At 38.2% G+C, this 18,458-nt stretch overlaps 1 protein-coding gene across 1 annotated transcript in view; it reads right to left on the reverse strand.

Annotated features, from left to right (window-relative positions):
- Nucleotides 1-3,206: 3,206 nt before the first annotated feature.
- LOC137284849 (glutamate receptor ionotropic, delta-1-like) overlaps nt 3,207-18,458 on the reverse strand; it is a 41,669-nt gene continuing 26,417 nt past the window's right edge. Inside the window, exons 7-14 of the mRNA XM_067816869.1 lie at nt 12,906-13,079; nt 11,606-11,827; nt 10,688-10,788; nt 9,814-9,907; nt 8,538-8,880; nt 8,151-8,368; nt 6,935-7,185; nt 3,207-4,542 (exon numbers count right to left, since the gene is read on the reverse strand). Of these exons, the coding sequence (XP_067672970.1) occupies nt 4,248-4,542; nt 6,935-7,185; nt 8,151-8,368; nt 8,538-8,880; nt 9,814-9,907; nt 10,688-10,788; nt 11,606-11,827; nt 12,906-13,079 (1,698 nt within the window). The 3' untranslated portion in view covers nt 3,207-4,247. The remainder of the gene's footprint in view (nt 4,543-6,934; nt 7,186-8,150; nt 8,369-8,537; nt 8,881-9,813; nt 9,908-10,687; nt 10,789-11,605; nt 11,828-12,905; nt 13,080-18,458) is intronic.

The raw sequence follows: 18,458 nt of genomic DNA on the forward strand, positions 1-18,458 counted from the left end.
TGAAGGAGAATAGCTTATTGTTGGATGAACGTTATTCTTGAATGTCTTACTAGACGTTTAATACCAGTTGGTTGAACTCCCGTGCAATTCTATTATTCACATTAACAGTATTCATTTTAAACCGTGTTTTGTCACAGACTTCAGAGGTCATGAAACAATTTGCAACGAAACATCCAATACACATTACACAAAAACATCAAATAGGGATTATACAGAAACACGAAAGAGAGATTAAACAGAAACATCCAATAGAGATTACACAGAGACATCAAACAGAGATTTCACAGAAACATCAAATAGGGAATATACAGAAACACGAAGGAGAGATTAAACAGAAACATCCAATAGAGATTACACAGAAACATCAAACAGGGATTATACAGAAACACGAAAGATAGATTAAACAGAAACACCCAAAGAGATTACACAGAATCATCCAATAGAGATTAGACAGAAACATCCAATCGAGATTAAACGGAAACATCAAACAGGGATTACACATAAACATCACATATAGATTCCATAAGAAACATGAAAGTTTGCGCAGAAACATCAATGACGGCATTGATCTTCGAAGTTGAAGAGGATGGTCCTTCATCAGAAGCGGTTGGTGTTTGTTGAAGGCGTCACTGGTTTCTAGTTTAGTAATTGGAAATCAAACGAGAACCAGCTGTCGGTCACGAATTCGCACGTTTGAATGTTGTATGTGCCAAAAGCCAGCATGTTACAACCTGTTGATAAATCACATTAACAGAAACGGGGATCAGTTCCTTAGAGTTTATTATTTAACTTAACACCATACTATTTTAAACGTGCACAACATGGAGTTAACAACATCAGCAATTTATTCGCGTTTCACACGAAAGAAACATTTTGCTTTGCAATAAATTCGAAGCTTTTGATAAGGGTTTCTCCATGAAGTGTCTTGTTAAGTCATCCCTGACGTACTGTGCTAGATATTCAGATAAATCAACTTATCAACCGAAACGAATGTACGCTATGTGTGATGATGGAACGCCAGTATGACACGTAATGCGAACACCTGGCATCACTAAGATTCAATGATCCTGCAATATTTATTATTTTACATCACTAGTTAGAGGTCCAATCATCGCGTATATTCATTTCTCTTTACTATTAAACATTCGCATTAGGAAGGCTTTTCAGAAACCTGTATAGATATAAAAAGACATTTTCTTTGGAGATTATCATGGGTCATTTTTGCAGTTGAATCGCAATGGGAATGCATCCTCATTCGCTTGTTAATTATATGAGTCATTTAATCAATATGGCTCTATTACTAATCGTGCAACCTTCACTTCATAACTGCAAGAAGCCTCTGTACATTTAAAAGTTTCTAATGAATCTTGATTAGTACTGAAAGCCTGACCTCCATCATAGTAATAGATTTTCGCAGTATCCTATTCATCAAACAGAGGCTGTTGGGTATCCCCGTGGTTACAGCGATCGGTCGTAACGCCGAAAGCCTTGGTACATGCGTGAAGCACATTTCTGTTGTTCTCCGCCATATTAATGCTGGAAAATTGCTTAAAACCGGAAACCAAACTCACTCGCGATTAACCGAATACCAAGTAGTTTGTCCACATGTATATGACATATTATATTCTTGCAATACCACCATGCTGTAATCGATCTTCATTATGTTTCTTCAAAGCTTGCTCCAGAGGAACGTTCCAACAACGTGACATTCTGTACACAATTGCCCTACTAAGAAACACTCTAAACACAACTGTTTCCAAAATGGTTATTTGATCAAGATCACATATTGACATGATATTGACAACAAACACACATTACCGTCTTGACGAGGAAGCACATGACTGAAGGAGGAGACGCTGAATTTGATAGGTAATGATTTTATAAATATAACATCTAGTGACATTAGCGGACATTGAGTTGACGTGATACGTTCTAACAACTTGTAATTGTATATCAAATGCCTGGAGCTATACACTGGAGCTGGAATCCGCCATACACAGTATGTTACAGTCGAATACATCAATGCGATCGAAACTCGTGACTCGATCGAACGCCATTAGAGTGTCCTTGTAGGGTTGACAGAACAAGACGTGTTCGTTTTGTGTGTCGGTGCAGCGTTTTAAATTCCATACTTTAAATAAACAATGTTGTTCAAGTATTAATGGATTTTATATTTTCGAACTATATTTTTGCATTAATGAGATCAGATTACCTTGTGTGGAAGATACGCCGACACGTGTATGACATGCTTAACAAAATCACTTGTTTCATGTCAGTGAACAGCTGTTAAATGTAGTCCCAATAGAGTTCCACTTCCTCTATCGGCTAGATTGTTTGGAAATACAGTGCGCTTTTACTTCGAGGAATATTGCATCTGTAGCAATTGTAGTAATAGTTCAATATTCTGCTCTATCCAAAACGTTGCTTTGCTGGGGCAAACGGTCTTGGCTGGGGCGGTTACACACATTAGAGCATTGAATTCGTTAAAACTGAAGAGTGTTAATCCTGTCGATTTGCTTTGAAGTGATACAGTCCGGATGCTATTGCTTCAACAGTTGCATGTTACGTATACAATTTTAGGTTCCCCATCTGAGAGGAATAGGTTCTGGTTCTGAGATTAATGGTATGTCGTTTTTATTTTGTACATAAAGGGAGATTTGAATGTATGTCTCTTAGAGTATAATAATGTCTTTTTGGACTAGGCCCAGCTTCGAGAAGCTGAATATAAAGTTAACAAAGAAACCTACCTTCATTTGCTCTGGTGACGGCCATCGTGTCTTTGTCATGTTGTTACCAAGAAGACAGACAATAATGATTCGTGATAGAGTCATCCTGTGAAAACACACGTAAACGTGTGTCTGAAGCATACTGTGATCATGTGATCATAATGACCTGACTTCCTTGCTGCGTGTCTGTAACTGTTAATGAGGAACATCTAGTAGAATCATCTAGTATTCCATCTTCATATTCTACATGACCCGTGAAGGGCCCGGGGTAGAACAGGCCTTCAGCAGTCCTTGCTTGCCATAAAAGGTGACTATGCTTGTCGTAAAAGGCTACTAACGGGATGACTTGACCGCCGCCATATAGCTGGCATATTGCTGAGTGTGGCGTAAAACTAAACTCACTCACTCACACATATTCTACATGTTTTTAGTGTCACTCCCGATGGAAGTAGGTGTTCATACATAACGAGAAAACGATACTTAATCATAGTATTTATCATAACTGTTTTATCGAAATTGATATTAGCGAATCATATTTACAAATACCTCAAAACGGCACATGATATGTTTGACTATTTGTTGTGCACAAAAACAAGGTCGCATTCTACAAATAAACAGTTGAAGACAAAATCAATAATCATTAAGCGAAAATGACCATGCAATAGTAATGACGAATACACACGACAGAGATGAGTGACATATGTTACCAGCTGTGTGTGATGACATAAAGCGTGTGGTCACATAAATTGAACGCGACCGAAAGGTTCGAAAGTACAATATTCGCACTCGTTTGTAAAATCTCATAAAATCACTTGAACTCCGCAATTAACACATGTATATAAAATCGACAAACCCATTTCCAGGTTTAAAAGAAATTTCAGACTTCAATGTACGGTTATAAATCCGTTTATAGTCATGTTATTGTTAATATTCGGTAATATCAAATGGTTATGATACCAAGTATTCTCGAATACTTGAGAGTATCCATTCTGCACCAACAAGGTCAACTTTCAAACCACACATGGAGGCAAGACATCTATCACCTGTGCAGGAACGTATAGTGCAATACAAGAAAGCTATCTTGACGTGTTCCCATGTACAGAGACACATTTTCGATGGGAACGGTGTGACCAATGGGATCGGTATGACTCAAAACGACAGTGTCAGTTATGACGTGACAAACGGATGATGTCATATGGACAGTTATGGCGTCATGGTGTCAACATCGCCGTGGAAGAAAAAACATCACAGATAAACATGATGAAATGGGGAACATATTAGTTGAAAATATTATATGTACAGGAATCCTTGAATCATGCACACCGATATCTGATGTGTCCAAAATTGTTGTGCATTTACACACCGTCACAATTATGTTCTTGAGTCAAGTGATCAAATACATGGTGATTTCTTGATAACACTCCAGCGTCATTTGATCCCATCCTCAGACAAGGTGACAGCCAAGAGTCAGTTGGGTATAGAAGAGTGTCATCTGTTATACCACAGCGTGCACCGTGTTTGTTAGGTCCTGGAGTCACTGCGGTGCTGGGATAAATCCTGTGTTCCTGACGACTTGTATTGCTTAATCTTTTGACACAACATGTTCAGTTTAGTTAAATGTAGCCCAAGTTCAAGGATAAGGCACAGCAAGGCCACCCCCACCACGGAAGCATATATGAGAAATGGTCCTGCCAAGCTGTCAAGACCTAATATAGTTGCCGAGCTTGTTCTCTCTGAACCACTACACTTGTCTGAACTCGGCCACCATTTCTGCTTCCATTTATCGATCAAGCCAGCCTCCTGCATCTTCATAATGCTAAAAATTGAAAAAAAAATACTTCGTAATTTGGGTTGGACATTGATACATACACATATCGTAAAACTCCAGAACTATTATCTCTTATGGAACTGTTTTCCACCCTATCTAAAATGCATGCTACAAGGACTGTTGCTAAAAGTGATTATGAAACGACAAACGTTTATAATAACTCAAACACTCATACTCAAACACTCTTAAAATAATAACAGTAATGATAATTTTACAATAAATAAAATACAATAATACAAAAATAAAATTTACAATAAATGTTATCTCGACATGGCTGATCACTAAGAATAGTTCATAGTACACACAGATTTCGGGGCGAAATACTTCAATAAAAAAAATACTCAACTACTAAACTGCATAGACCACCCGACCTTTAGTTATTCTAAATGCTGGGTATTACAAAGATCTTGTTCGAGGTTAAATATCTGAGATAAATAAATGGACAATGTCCATTCCATTTATAAAAATCTCTGCAAAGCAGGATAGATTGGTCATGGATATTTCATAATCATGTCATGTACGTACTCCCTTGATGGTACCAGGTGTTATCGACAAGGTGTCTCTACGTTTGATTGAACACAAACAACATCATATTACAACTTATTCGGCTTCAGGGCACACCTTCACGGTTTTGATCATGTCTGTTATACCATATGTTGCAAGTCCGTTATTTACTTGATTGTCCTTGCTGTTTGACGTTCCTAACATGGCGTCACAAAACGTATGGATAAAAACATATATAGATGATTTGTCATATGTGTCACGATTGCTGTAGTTAAAACTATTGATGTTACAAGGTTCAGGGATATATAAGTCAAATTACTTGTAAGTCACTTCGGAAGAATGGATTATTTTCAAGATGCAGATCACGGGATCATTAGTGGGTATAATGTGATTCTTTGCGTGTACCTTTAGAAACAGCTCTGGCGGATAGTATTAAGATAAATGGAAAACAATTTGTGTTTTATCTTCGTTTCACTCAAATACATTTTGGTAGAAGTCAATAAAATAAATGGACGAAATTGGTTCTTTAGATCTAAATCAATGTTGGTAGTGGTACTAACACACTCTTGGTCTACACGCAATAACGTGTACGAATGAAGACCAACGATGCATGAATGTAGAGTATTTGATGAGAAGGCCATCCCTCGGGCGTTTCCGCTATTTGCACAAACGTTTAAGATGTGAATAACACTTTGGCTTTTAATTTGACATGGACTGAGACTCGCCGGGTATGCAAATATTAATTGTGTCCAGTCATTCGCAATGTGTGGGCCGTAGCACGCGACTTTATGTTCGTTACGTGGAAAGTGGGACAAGATATGAAGGGAATATGTTGTGTTTTTTCTGGGCAAACCAGACATAACGTCTTTGAGGGTGCATGTTTAGATGTTGGCAAATCAGATGGACGTACAACATCTTTATTCAGGCGATACGAAGTATGTCATACTTGCATGACAACGATACAGCAATTTGTATCGAAACGTCGCTTCACGTGAATACAAAAGCTGCTCATCCGTAAAGGGTGTCCTTATTAAAACCAGATATAAACAAGCCCGAGGGAAAATTTCAAACAATCAAACGAAATATGTTGCAGATTGTTAATTTGACGGTGAAGCTCAAAGTTTGACATGAATAGTTGAATATTTTTTTTTTCTTACTGATTACTTACAACACTCTTAGTACGTTCATTCACTACAGAGAAATACTGATTTTATGTTTTGTTTGTTTATTTTTTAACGCCGCACTCAGCAGTATTCCAGTATATGTGACGGTCTCTGAATAATCGACTCCGACAATGATTGATGTCATGAGCATCGATCTCCTCATGTGGGAACCGATGACATGTGTCAACCAAGTCAGCAAGCCTGACCACCCGATCCCATTAGTCGACTCTTACGACAAGCAAGGGTTACAGAAGACCAATTCTCAACCCGCTCTATTCCTCTATTCACGGGTGGAGAGAGCGAGTATGGTTTTACACGGCTTTTATCAATATTCCACCAATATCATGGCGCGGGACACCAGAGATGGGTTTCACACATTGTACCCATGTGGGGAATCGAACTTGGGTCTTCGAAGCGACGATCGAACGCGTTGACCACTAGGCTACTCCACCGCACCTTGACGGGAGGAGGAAATGCCCGAAGTGGTGAGTGTCTCAGAAATTTTCCACAAAGATAAGTCACAGGCATACTCATGGCACTAACAAACCTACAAAGAAAGAACCGGTATTCAAACAATACATTGCGCCGACTTGGAGGACGTAACCCTGGGTGAGTCTGGAATATCGACCTATTCTCATTTATACAGACTATCCCCTTCGTCTTGAATAAGAAACTTATGCATATAATCTCAAAAGAACAAGTGCCATGCTTACTTATAGTTGAATGCTTCTAAAAACGGTGCATTCTCTGGAACAACAAATCCTAGTCCTGCCGTGTTGAAGATTTCGTCCGCCAGTGAGTATTGTTCACAGTCATGCAACAGAATGTATTCCAGCTGTGATCTGTCTGTCATGTAAGCCATTGTCCCAGCTCTCACGTAACGCAGCGCCTCGTCATTGCTTTTTACTTCAGGGGAACCCCCCATCTTTTCCCACACATCTTTATATACTCCAGATTCAGCATCCTGAAAGAGAGATGAAACGCGGTTTATCGATTACTGTAGGTATATAGTGAGTTCAGTTTACGCCGCTTTTAGCAATTTTCCAGCAATATCACGGCGGAGGACAGCAGAAAATGAGCTTCACACTTTGTCCCCTTGTTCCCTGGATCCTCAACGTGACGAGCGAAGGTTTTAACCGCTAGGTGAGCCCACCTCCCCAGATATAGTGTGACGTCTACTTCAAAAGTGTATACAAATAACTGCAAGGTAATGAACATTCAAGCCCATTCGAACAACAGATCATGTGAGGATCTTCGTAATTCATAATTAATACCGTTTCATTATTCCTGAAACTGTGTGGGTAATCTTGTTTTCACCACAAAATGAGCAAACCTTTTACATCCAAATACTTTTCTTGTGTTTCAGAGTAATAACAATGTTTTTCGACAGTCTTTATACTTTAGGATGCAGGTTTGTAAACTCCATTCTCTATACGTCCTTTACACGTGAGTGTATGGTTTATGAATGCTGAAATTGGACTCAAACACGTGGCAGTGTGGTCTTTAGCTCAACGAAACACAGCTTGAATGTAAAGATGCGGTTTAGAATTTGTCTTTAGCATTGTCGTAAGAGGCGACTAACGGGATCGGATGATCAGGCTCGCTGGCTTGGTTGCAACATGTCATCGTATCCGAATAACGCTGCTATGTTCATCACTGGAGTGTCTGGTCCAGACTCAAATATATACAGAGTGCCGCCATATAGCTGGGATATTGCTCACTGTCACCATTCAGCTACCAGTTTTGTTAGTCTGTTGTGTTGGGGCTGCAGTATTCCCGCTATATTGCAAAAGCATACAATTAACTGATATTTTAGGATGATTCCCTATGTTTGGCTTTCGGAGATCTGGACATCATCTTTTACCCGGAGGTCCTATGGGGATACTTGTAGTGCGTTTACATAAAGATACATAAATAACTGTATTTTACCTTAAAGAGTGAATAAAGATTACTCCCATATTTGACCAAAGGCTGCATTTCATTCTGTGCTGCCAGTTCCGTTAGACTATTAATGGGCTTCTCGGCAATGGTGACTGTGAGAAAGGCAGCCAGGTTGGCAGTGTAAGTTGAAGCCATCAGGATTGTAAACAACCACCAAAACCCCAGAATACACCGGCCCGATATGCTGTTTGGGTGTGGCTCTCCACCTGCAAAACCAGGAGTGAGGGGATGGGTAAAGAGAGAATTCACGACTCCTAAATGTATAATTACAGATACTATATAAATAGATAGACATACTACATAAATAGAAAGACATACTATCTAAATAGAAAGACATTCTATATAAATAGAAAGATCAGTTAACTGCAACATTACCTTGCTCCATATAGGAACCATATATAAGCCAGAATGTTGTCTTCAGACTCATCATTTTAGCACGGGATCCGCCCTGACTAACATTCAGTAACACCTTGTGGGCAGCAAATGGACTGTATCTGTTGACAAGGTAGAGCAAGATGCTCACTACAACTATTGCCAAAACAATGCAACCCCACACAGTGGGTGCAAACGGTGTGAACATCTTGAACATCTTCTGGGACTCTCCATCAGGTCTACGTGTAATTATTCCTGCACCGTCTTCCATGAAGGGTTTGGTAAAATCTATGACTGATTCCCGTATTGATGTTATGGTAAACGGACCTGCCCCGAAATCGAGCTCCTGAAATATGGAAAAGAAATTTAAAATAAAATAATCGCTAGACGATTCTGAAATAGTAGCTCTTGGGACATGTTACTATGTATTATGAAGAAGCAATTCATATTCTTGAGCGTTTGTGGGAATTAAACTTTAGCTGCAGTTTGTATAGGGTGCGTATAAGGAAATATTGAGGCTGTTATGTTCTATTTTTCGGGACGATTTCTCAAAGTATAGTGTTACAAATTCTGTCAGCCGTATTTCGTGAACGTTTGACTGCAGGAAATCATCCGAACAGCTCGTGTGATGTCCGTGTTGCCACGAAAATCAAGGCATACTTGAAAACCCCTTGATGGATTTACAGAAAGAGCAGAGCAGAGCAGTGCAAAACGTTAATGTATGTTTATCGGTTTCTACACCTTCTCATAGATGTTTATTAATTGTTTATATATGTTTTATGTAACACGTTCAAATACAGCTGAACATCCAAGATGATTGTAAAGTACATGTATTTGCGTGGAATTCTAGGAATGTAATTTTTATTTTCACACTCTCGTGTTAAAGGTCTATAAATCTTACAATGCGAGTTCAAGAGCCTTCCGTGGTAGTTTTCCAATAAGAGTTGAAGTGACTCATAAATCGAAAGATATAATAGCTCCATTATGCCCAGCGTTATTATTTGAAGTGTTTGTTGAAAATCACATATGCATCAGTTACTAGAAGACAAATGTTCATTCGTGGAAACTGAAACGTCTTTTAATCAACAACCAACACATGTTTACTATTTGTTGTTGTTGCCTTGTCTTGAAAGGCAGAAATAACATCATCAAAAGCAAACCATGTAGATACATGGTTGCATTCTAATTGATCTTGTACAAAGGATATGGACAATTATCGCTGACATGTATTATACCAAGTTTTCATGCTAATGTTACCTAAACGATTTTTCTTACCAACCTTTCTCAATACCATTCCAACGATACCATTCCAGTCGCCTTTGTCATTGATTGGAGCTCCCCATATCCGGTCTGCCGGTTCAACGATAGTGTAACTGAAAAAGCCATTGTCAAGTATCTTAATGTGTGAAATCTTCCTTTACAGTGATGTACATAATCGTTAATGAAGTTTCCAATGGGTGCAATAATTGAGATACCAGGGTACTGAAGAAGCATCTCGTTTGAATGTGTCATAATGATGACAGTTATATGTTGTAAATCACATGTCAATCACACGTTGTAGAGCTCATGTCATCATGAGTTTTATTGATTTCCGTGGATACATAATGTGCTCCAGACAATCAGCCTGTGATTAGAAGGTGTCTGGGGATTAATCAAGTTATATGGGTCTAACAGAAACATCTAACATGGTCGTGATCCCAGAAGATAACATGGTTTGATAAGCACAGATGTTACCAAGACTCGCAGGGGAGCAAAATACGGTTACGCTGAAGCAAGACTTAAAAGGATTCTGTCATCAAAAGAATTACATTCCGAAAATTATCGGAGGTAATTTTGTGCAAAATAATCAACATACTGACTCAAAAACCTGTAACCCTCCTTCAGAATATAATAACTGGTACATCATGCATCCTGCAGAATATAATAACTGGAAATTATATGGGATTATCGATTTCTTTACCCATATCAAGACCTAGAATCTCGATTTTCGATGTGATCTGGATATAGTGTTTTTCAAGTGAAAACCTCTTTGGATCTGGTAGAAATCCAGACGTCTTCACTGTGAAGCATTGCATTTATTGTTAATGCCTATGAATGTCACCCGTGGTTCGGACAGTAGATATTGTTGAAGTTATTGTTATGTGATTGCTTACTTGAAGTTGAATCTTAGCGCCAGTTCGTCTAGTATGTCGATGCAGAATCCGGTGAAAACAGTTCTGTTATTAATGATGTTCTTCACAACAAATGGTAGAGCCTGAAGACATGCAAACATATACAGAGTTTGAATACAGGAGAAACCCGTTACTTCGACCGTGTTCGTACTTTGAGATATACGGGAATTCGAGGTATTTGTGCCTTGACATCTAGAAACATATTAATACAAACATATTACATGGAAATCATTAAAGAAATTCGATCGTAATAACGACAAACTCAAAACTCAAATACAACTACGTAAAATGTATCACAGTGACCTATCTGACGTATTTCAAATTATGGACAAATGTTACATGATAAGTTCAATGTATTTTGTCTGTAGTATTGTGGATACCCACGTACAAATACAAGTAAACTTTTTAAACGACTAATGCCAGAGCCTAATGCCTGTGTTGCCATTTGAGGAATCATAATATATAATTTGTAATTTAATCAATAACAGATAATACGCTGAGAGGAAAAATAAGGCATCACATGAAAGGACCAGTATTCCTTTACTTTTTACCCGGTTTCATCACAAGCTTTGTACGGTATAGCTTGTCAAGAAACTTGGAAAAAAATAAGGGATCACTTGTGCTTTCATGTAAACCCTTATTTTTCTTCCCTCGGTAGATATTGGAACTAAATATTTAGTGGTCGTTGGTTTGATTATTAACGTATTTTTGATGGCAAGGCAAAATAAGTTTGGCACATACGATCAGCTGATTTATAAATCTAGTTCGTTCTACAAACGTTAAAATATTACACAAAACAACTATATTTGATGTTGTATAAGGCGGTTCTCTTGGCTATGGTCATGTTCATTACTGTGTTACTGATATAATTAAAACTACAAGGTTAAGCCTTGTGTTTACCTCTTGAGATCCGATGCGTAGTGTTGTATTTCCAAAGTTTCTGAAAGTATTTTCGAAGATCTCTTCATCAAACACATCCAGGCGATTCTGCTCTGACCAAGTACCGACGTTATGGAACCAGTTGGGGCGTTTGTCTGATGTGCTGACGATGTTGTAGCTTCTCTCTGTCACAAAGCCATCGTCGTCAAATTTGTAGTTTCTGGCTTTCCCGACAAAAGATGACTGAAAAAAGCATAAAAGGATGTCCAATGCAAAATATCCTATTATGTTGAGAAATAAACCTTCCTTTTACCGGCCCATGGGCACATACCTAGAATCAGACTCTCGTAAACCAGATCTGGGTTAGAACTGATCTTCAGGTAAACTCATGCTTGTCGTAAGAGGCAACTATCGGGATCGTGTAGTCAGGCTTGCTGACTCTGTTGTCTTCGCATCCCAAGAGACTAGATCGATGCTCGTGCTGTTGATCACTTGACTGCCTGGTACCGATTATTTACATGTCGATGTGAAAAACAAACAAAACAAAAACACACCCTTGTATATCAGATATTAGCAGATCCATCATCACGAGTCGATGCAAGGTTAACACTCCTATACTTGCCTGGTTCTCTGACACTGGTATTGACATACCTGATAAACTTTATTTTCGATTAATTATTCAAATGTCTTTTAAAGAGTTGCAACTAGAGTCTGGTTTGAGTACAGATTGGTACTCAGGTTGTCGTCACTGTTGGGTCCGTGTTTTTGTTTCAATGGAAACCTGTCAGTGTCAAAAGGGATCTTATGAATGATTTCATTTTATAAATGAGATGCAGCGGCTGACGGTTCAGTTCATTGCAGTTCATGTAGCAAAAATAATAAACTAGTGACCAAAACATATAAAAAACCGTTTTGTGGAAAGCAATATGCCTCTATCGTGTGTGATAATTCAAATACCGCACGTGTACCGTTACGTAATATATAAGCATGGAAAGCATTTAGCGTTCGATAATGATGTTATCTTGGGTCAATAAAATGTAAGGTTTAAATATTATGGCACTAAGTTGTGGCAAAGCATCCCTGACGTGCAAGTACGTGGTAATTGGCTATTAACCTAGAAAAATATAGAGCAAATATTTAACCAAAGACTACTAAGTATTTCGATTTATGTATTACACCACGGGGCAGTGGGCATGTATTTCTTCTCTGTGGGTAAAAATGCAGATAACTATTTAGATCCAAACAAAATGTTTGTTTATGAGCATAGCAATTAGTGATGCATGTTTCATTAGATAGTGACATATATCTGGGGTGTACACACCTTTCTGATCATATTTACCAGTTCCCTCTTGGCTGATACAAGCTGGGTATTGTTCTCTGTTGTAATTCCCTCTGTGCACCATGAACCAATTGTCAAAAGTAGATTTGGTTGTGAGATCCGTTGCGAGGAATGCGCGATGATGTGGAATGCGTCTTCTATTTCCATCACATAGACCTAAACACACAATAAAACTACATTGATTGATTCAATACTACTGAGTATGTATAGTTTATGCCACCTTTGGCAACATTCCATCTGGCGTTCGATACCAGAAATTGGCTCCACACAGTGTATCCATGTGGGGAATGGAAATCGGGTCTTCGTCATGATGTGCGGACACTGTTACCATTAGACTAATCCACCGCACGTTTACAACGGGATATACCATCCATACATTCAGATTTCATGGTTCCCATGTACATCTACAACATACAGTGAATGTGTAACCCTGCATGTACATGTACAACATACACTGAATATCTAACCCTGCATGTACATGTACAACATACAATGAATATCTAACCCTGCATGTACATGTACAACATACACTGAATGTTTAACCCTGCATGTACATGTACAACATACACTGAATATCTAACCCTGCATGTACATGTACAACATACAATGAATATCTAACCCTGCATGTACATGTACAACATACACTGAATGTTTAACTCTGCGTGTACATGTACAACATACACTGAGTGTTTAACCCTGCATGTACATGTACAACATACACTGAGTGTTTAACCCTGCATGTACATGTACAACATACAGTGAATATCTAACCCTGCATGTACATGTACAACATACAATGAATATCTAACCCTGCATGTACATGTACAACACACAATGAATATCTAACCCTGCATGTACATGTACAACAGACACTGAATGTTTAACCCTGCATGTACATGTACAACATACAATGAATATCTAACCCTGCATGTACATGTACAACAGACACTGAATGTTTAACTCTGCGTGTACATGTACAACACACAATGAATATCTAACCCTGCATGTACATGTACAACATACACTGAGTGTTTAACCCTGCATGTACATGTACAACATACAATGAATATCTAACCCTGCATGTACATGTACAACATACACTGAGTGTTTAACCCTGCATGTACATGTACAACATACAATGAATATCTAACCCTGCATGTACATGTACAACATACAATGAATATCTAACCCTGCATGTACATGTACAACAGACACTGAATGTTTAACTCTGCGTGTACATGTACAACACACAATGAATATCTAACCCTGCATGTACATGTACAACATACACTGAGTGTTTAACCCTGCATGTACATGTACAACATACAATGAATATCTAACCCTGCATGTACATGTACAACATACACTGAATGTTTAACCCTGCATGTACATGTACAACATACACTGAGTGTTTAACCCTGCATGTACATGTACAACATACAATGAATATCTAACCCTGCATGTACATGTACAACAGACACTGAATGTTTAACTCTGCGTGTACATGTACAACACACAATGAATATCTAACCCTGCATGTACATGTACAACATACACTGAGTGTTTAACCCTGCATGTACATGTACAACATACAATGAATATCTAACCCTGCATGTACATGTACAACATACACTGAATGTTTAACCCTGCATGTACATGTACAACATACACTGAGTGTTTAACCCTGCATGTACATGTACAACATACAATGAATATCTAACCCTGCGTGTACATGTACAACATACAGTGAATATCTAACCCTGCATGTACATGTACAGCATACACTGAGTGTTTAACTCTGCGTGTACATGTACAACATACAGTGAATATCTAACCCTGCATGTACATGTACAGCATACACTGAGTGTTTAACTCTCCGTGTACATGTACAACATACAATGAATGTGTAACCCTGCATGTACATGTACAACATACACTGAGTGTTTAACCCTGCATGTACATGTACAACATACAATGAATATCTAACCCTGCATGTACATGTACAGCATACACTGAATGTTTAACCCTGCATGTACATGTACAACATACAGTGAATGTGTAACCCTGCATGTACATGTACAACATACACTGAGTGTTTAACCCTGCATGTACATGTACAACATACAATGAATATCTAACCCTGCATGTACATGTACAACATACACTGAATGTTTAACTCTGCATGTACATGTACAACATACAGTGAATATCTAACCCTGCATGTACATGTACAGCATACACTGAGTGTTTAACTCTGCGTGTACATGTACAACATACAGTGAATATCTAACCCTGCATGTACATGTACAGCATACACTGAGTGTTTAACTCTGCGTGTACATGTACAACATACAATGAATGTGTAACCCTGCATGTACATGTACAACATACACTGAGTGTTTAACCCTGCATGTACATGTACAACATACAATGAATATCTAACCCTGCATGTACATGTACAGCATACACTGAATGTTTAACTCTGCGTGTACATGTACAACACACAATGAATGTGTAACCCTGCATGTACATGTACAACATACACTGAATGTGTAACCCTGCATGTACATGTACAGCATACACTGAGTGTTTAACTCTGCGTGTACATGTACAACATACACTGAATGTGCAACCCTGCATGTACATGTACAACATACACTGAGTGTTTAACCCTGCATGTACATGTACAACATACAATGAATATCTAACCCTGCATGTACATGTACAGCATACACTGAATGTTTAACTCTGCATGTACATGTACAACATACAGTGAATATCTAACCCTGCATGTACATGTACAGCATACACTGAGTGTTTAACTCTGCATGTACATGTACAACATACAGTGAATATCTAACCCTGCATGTACATGTACAACATACACTGAGTGTTTAACCCTGCATGTACATGTACAACATACACTGAATGTTTAACTCTGCGTGTACATGTACAACATACACTGAATGTTTAACTCTGCGTGTACATGTACAACATACACTGAATGTTTAACTCTGCGTGTACATGTACAACATACACTGAATGTTTAACTCTGCGTGTACATGTACAACATACACTGAATGTTTAACCCTGCATGTACATGTACAACACACAATGAATATCTAACCCTGCATGTACATGTACAGCATACACTGAATGTTTAACTCTGCATGTACATGTACAACATACAGTGAATATCTAACCCTGCATGTACATGTACAACATACACTGAATGTTTAACTCTGCGTGTACATGTACAACATACACTGAATGTTTAACTCTGCGTGTACATGTACAACATACACTGAATGTTTAACTCTGCGTGTACATGTACAACATACACTGAATGTTTAACCCTGCATGTACATGTACAACACACAATGAATATCTAACCCTGCATGTACATGTACAGCATACACTGAATGTTTAACTCTGCATGTACATGTACAACATACAGTGAATATCTAACCCTGCATGTACATGTACAACATACACTGAGTGTTTAACCCTGCATGTACATGTACAACATACACTGAATGTTTAACCCTGCATGTACATGTACAACATACACTGAATGTTTAACTCTGCATGTACATGTACAACATACACTGAGTGTTTAACCCTGCATGTACATGTACAACATACAATGAATATCTAACCCTGCATGTACATGTACAACATACACTGAATGTTTAACCCTGCATGTACATGTACAACATACAGTGAATATCTAACCCTGCATGTACATGTACAGCATACACTGAATGTTTAACTCTGCGTGTACATGTACAACACACAATGAATATCTAACCCTGCATGTACATGTACAACATACACTGAGTGTTTAACCCTGCATGTACATCTACAACATACAGTGAATATCTAACCCTGCATGTACATGTACAGCATACACTGAATGTTTAACTCTGCGTGTACATGTACAACATACAATGAATGTGTAACCCTGCATGTACATGTACAACATACACTGAATGTGTAACCCTGCATGTACATGTACAGCATACACTGAGTGTTTAACTCTGCGTGTACATGTACAACATACACTGAATGTGCAACCCTGCATGTACATGTACAACATACACTGAGTGTTTAACCCTGCATGTACATGTACAACATACAATGAATATCTAACCCTGCATGTACATGTACAGCATACACTGAATGTTTAACTCTGCATGTACATGTACAACATACAGTGAATATCTAACCCTGCATGTACATGTACAGCATACACTGAATGTTTAACTCTGCATGTACATGTACAACATACAGTGAATATCTAACCCTGCATGTACATGTACAACATACACTGAGTGTTTAACCCTGCATGTACATGTACAACATACACTGAATGTTTAACTCTGCGTGTACATGTACAACATACACTGAATGTTTAACTCTGCGTGTACATGTACAACATACACTGAATGTTTAACTCTGCGTGTACATGTACAACATACACTGAATGTTTAACTCTGCGTGTACATGTACAACATACACTGAATGTTTAACCCTGCATGTACATGTACAACACACAATGAATATCTAACTTTGCGTGTACATGTACAACATACACTGAATGTTTAACCCTGCAAGTACATGTACAACACACAATGAATATCTAACCCTGCATGTACATGTACAGCATACACTGAATGTTTAACTCTGCATGTACATGTACAACATACAGTGAATATCTAACCCTGCATGTACATGTACAACATACACTGAGTGTTTAACACTGCATGTACATGTACAACATACACTGAATGTTTAACCCTGCATGTACATGTACAACATACACTGAATGTTTAACTCTGCATGTACATGTACAACATACACTGAGTGTTTAACCCTGCATGTACATGTACAACATACAATGAATATCTAACCCTGCATGTACATGTACAACATACACTGAATGTTTAACCCTGCATGTACATGTACAACATACAGTGAATATCTAACCCTGCATGTACATGTACAGCATACACTGAATGTTTAACTCTGCGTGTACATGTACAACACACAATGAATATCTAACCCTGCATGTACATGTACAACATACACTGAGTGTTTAACCCTGCATGTACATCTACAACATACAGTGAATATCTAACCCTGCATGTACATGTACAACATACAATGAGTGTTTAACCCTGCATGTACATGTACAACATACAGTGAATATCTAACCCTGCATGTACATGTACAACATACAATGAATGTTTAACCCTGCATGTACATGTACAACATACAGTGAATATCTAACCCTGCATGTACATGTACAACATACAGTGAATATCTAACCCTGCATGTACATGTACAACATACACTGAGTGTTTAACCCTGCATGTACATGTACAACATACAATGAATATCTAACCCTGCATGTACATGTACAACATACACTGAATGTTTAACCCTGCATGTACATGTACAACACACAATGAATATCTAACCCTGCATGTACATGTACAACATACACTGAATGTTTAACTCTGCGTGTACATG

Source organism: Haliotis asinina, chromosome 5 (genome assembly GCF_037392515.1).
Source record: "Haliotis asinina isolate JCU_RB_2024 chromosome 5, JCU_Hal_asi_v2, whole genome shotgun sequence".
In the NCBI taxonomy this organism is placed as follows: Eukaryota; Metazoa; Mollusca; class Gastropoda; order Lepetellida; family Haliotidae; genus Haliotis; species Haliotis asinina.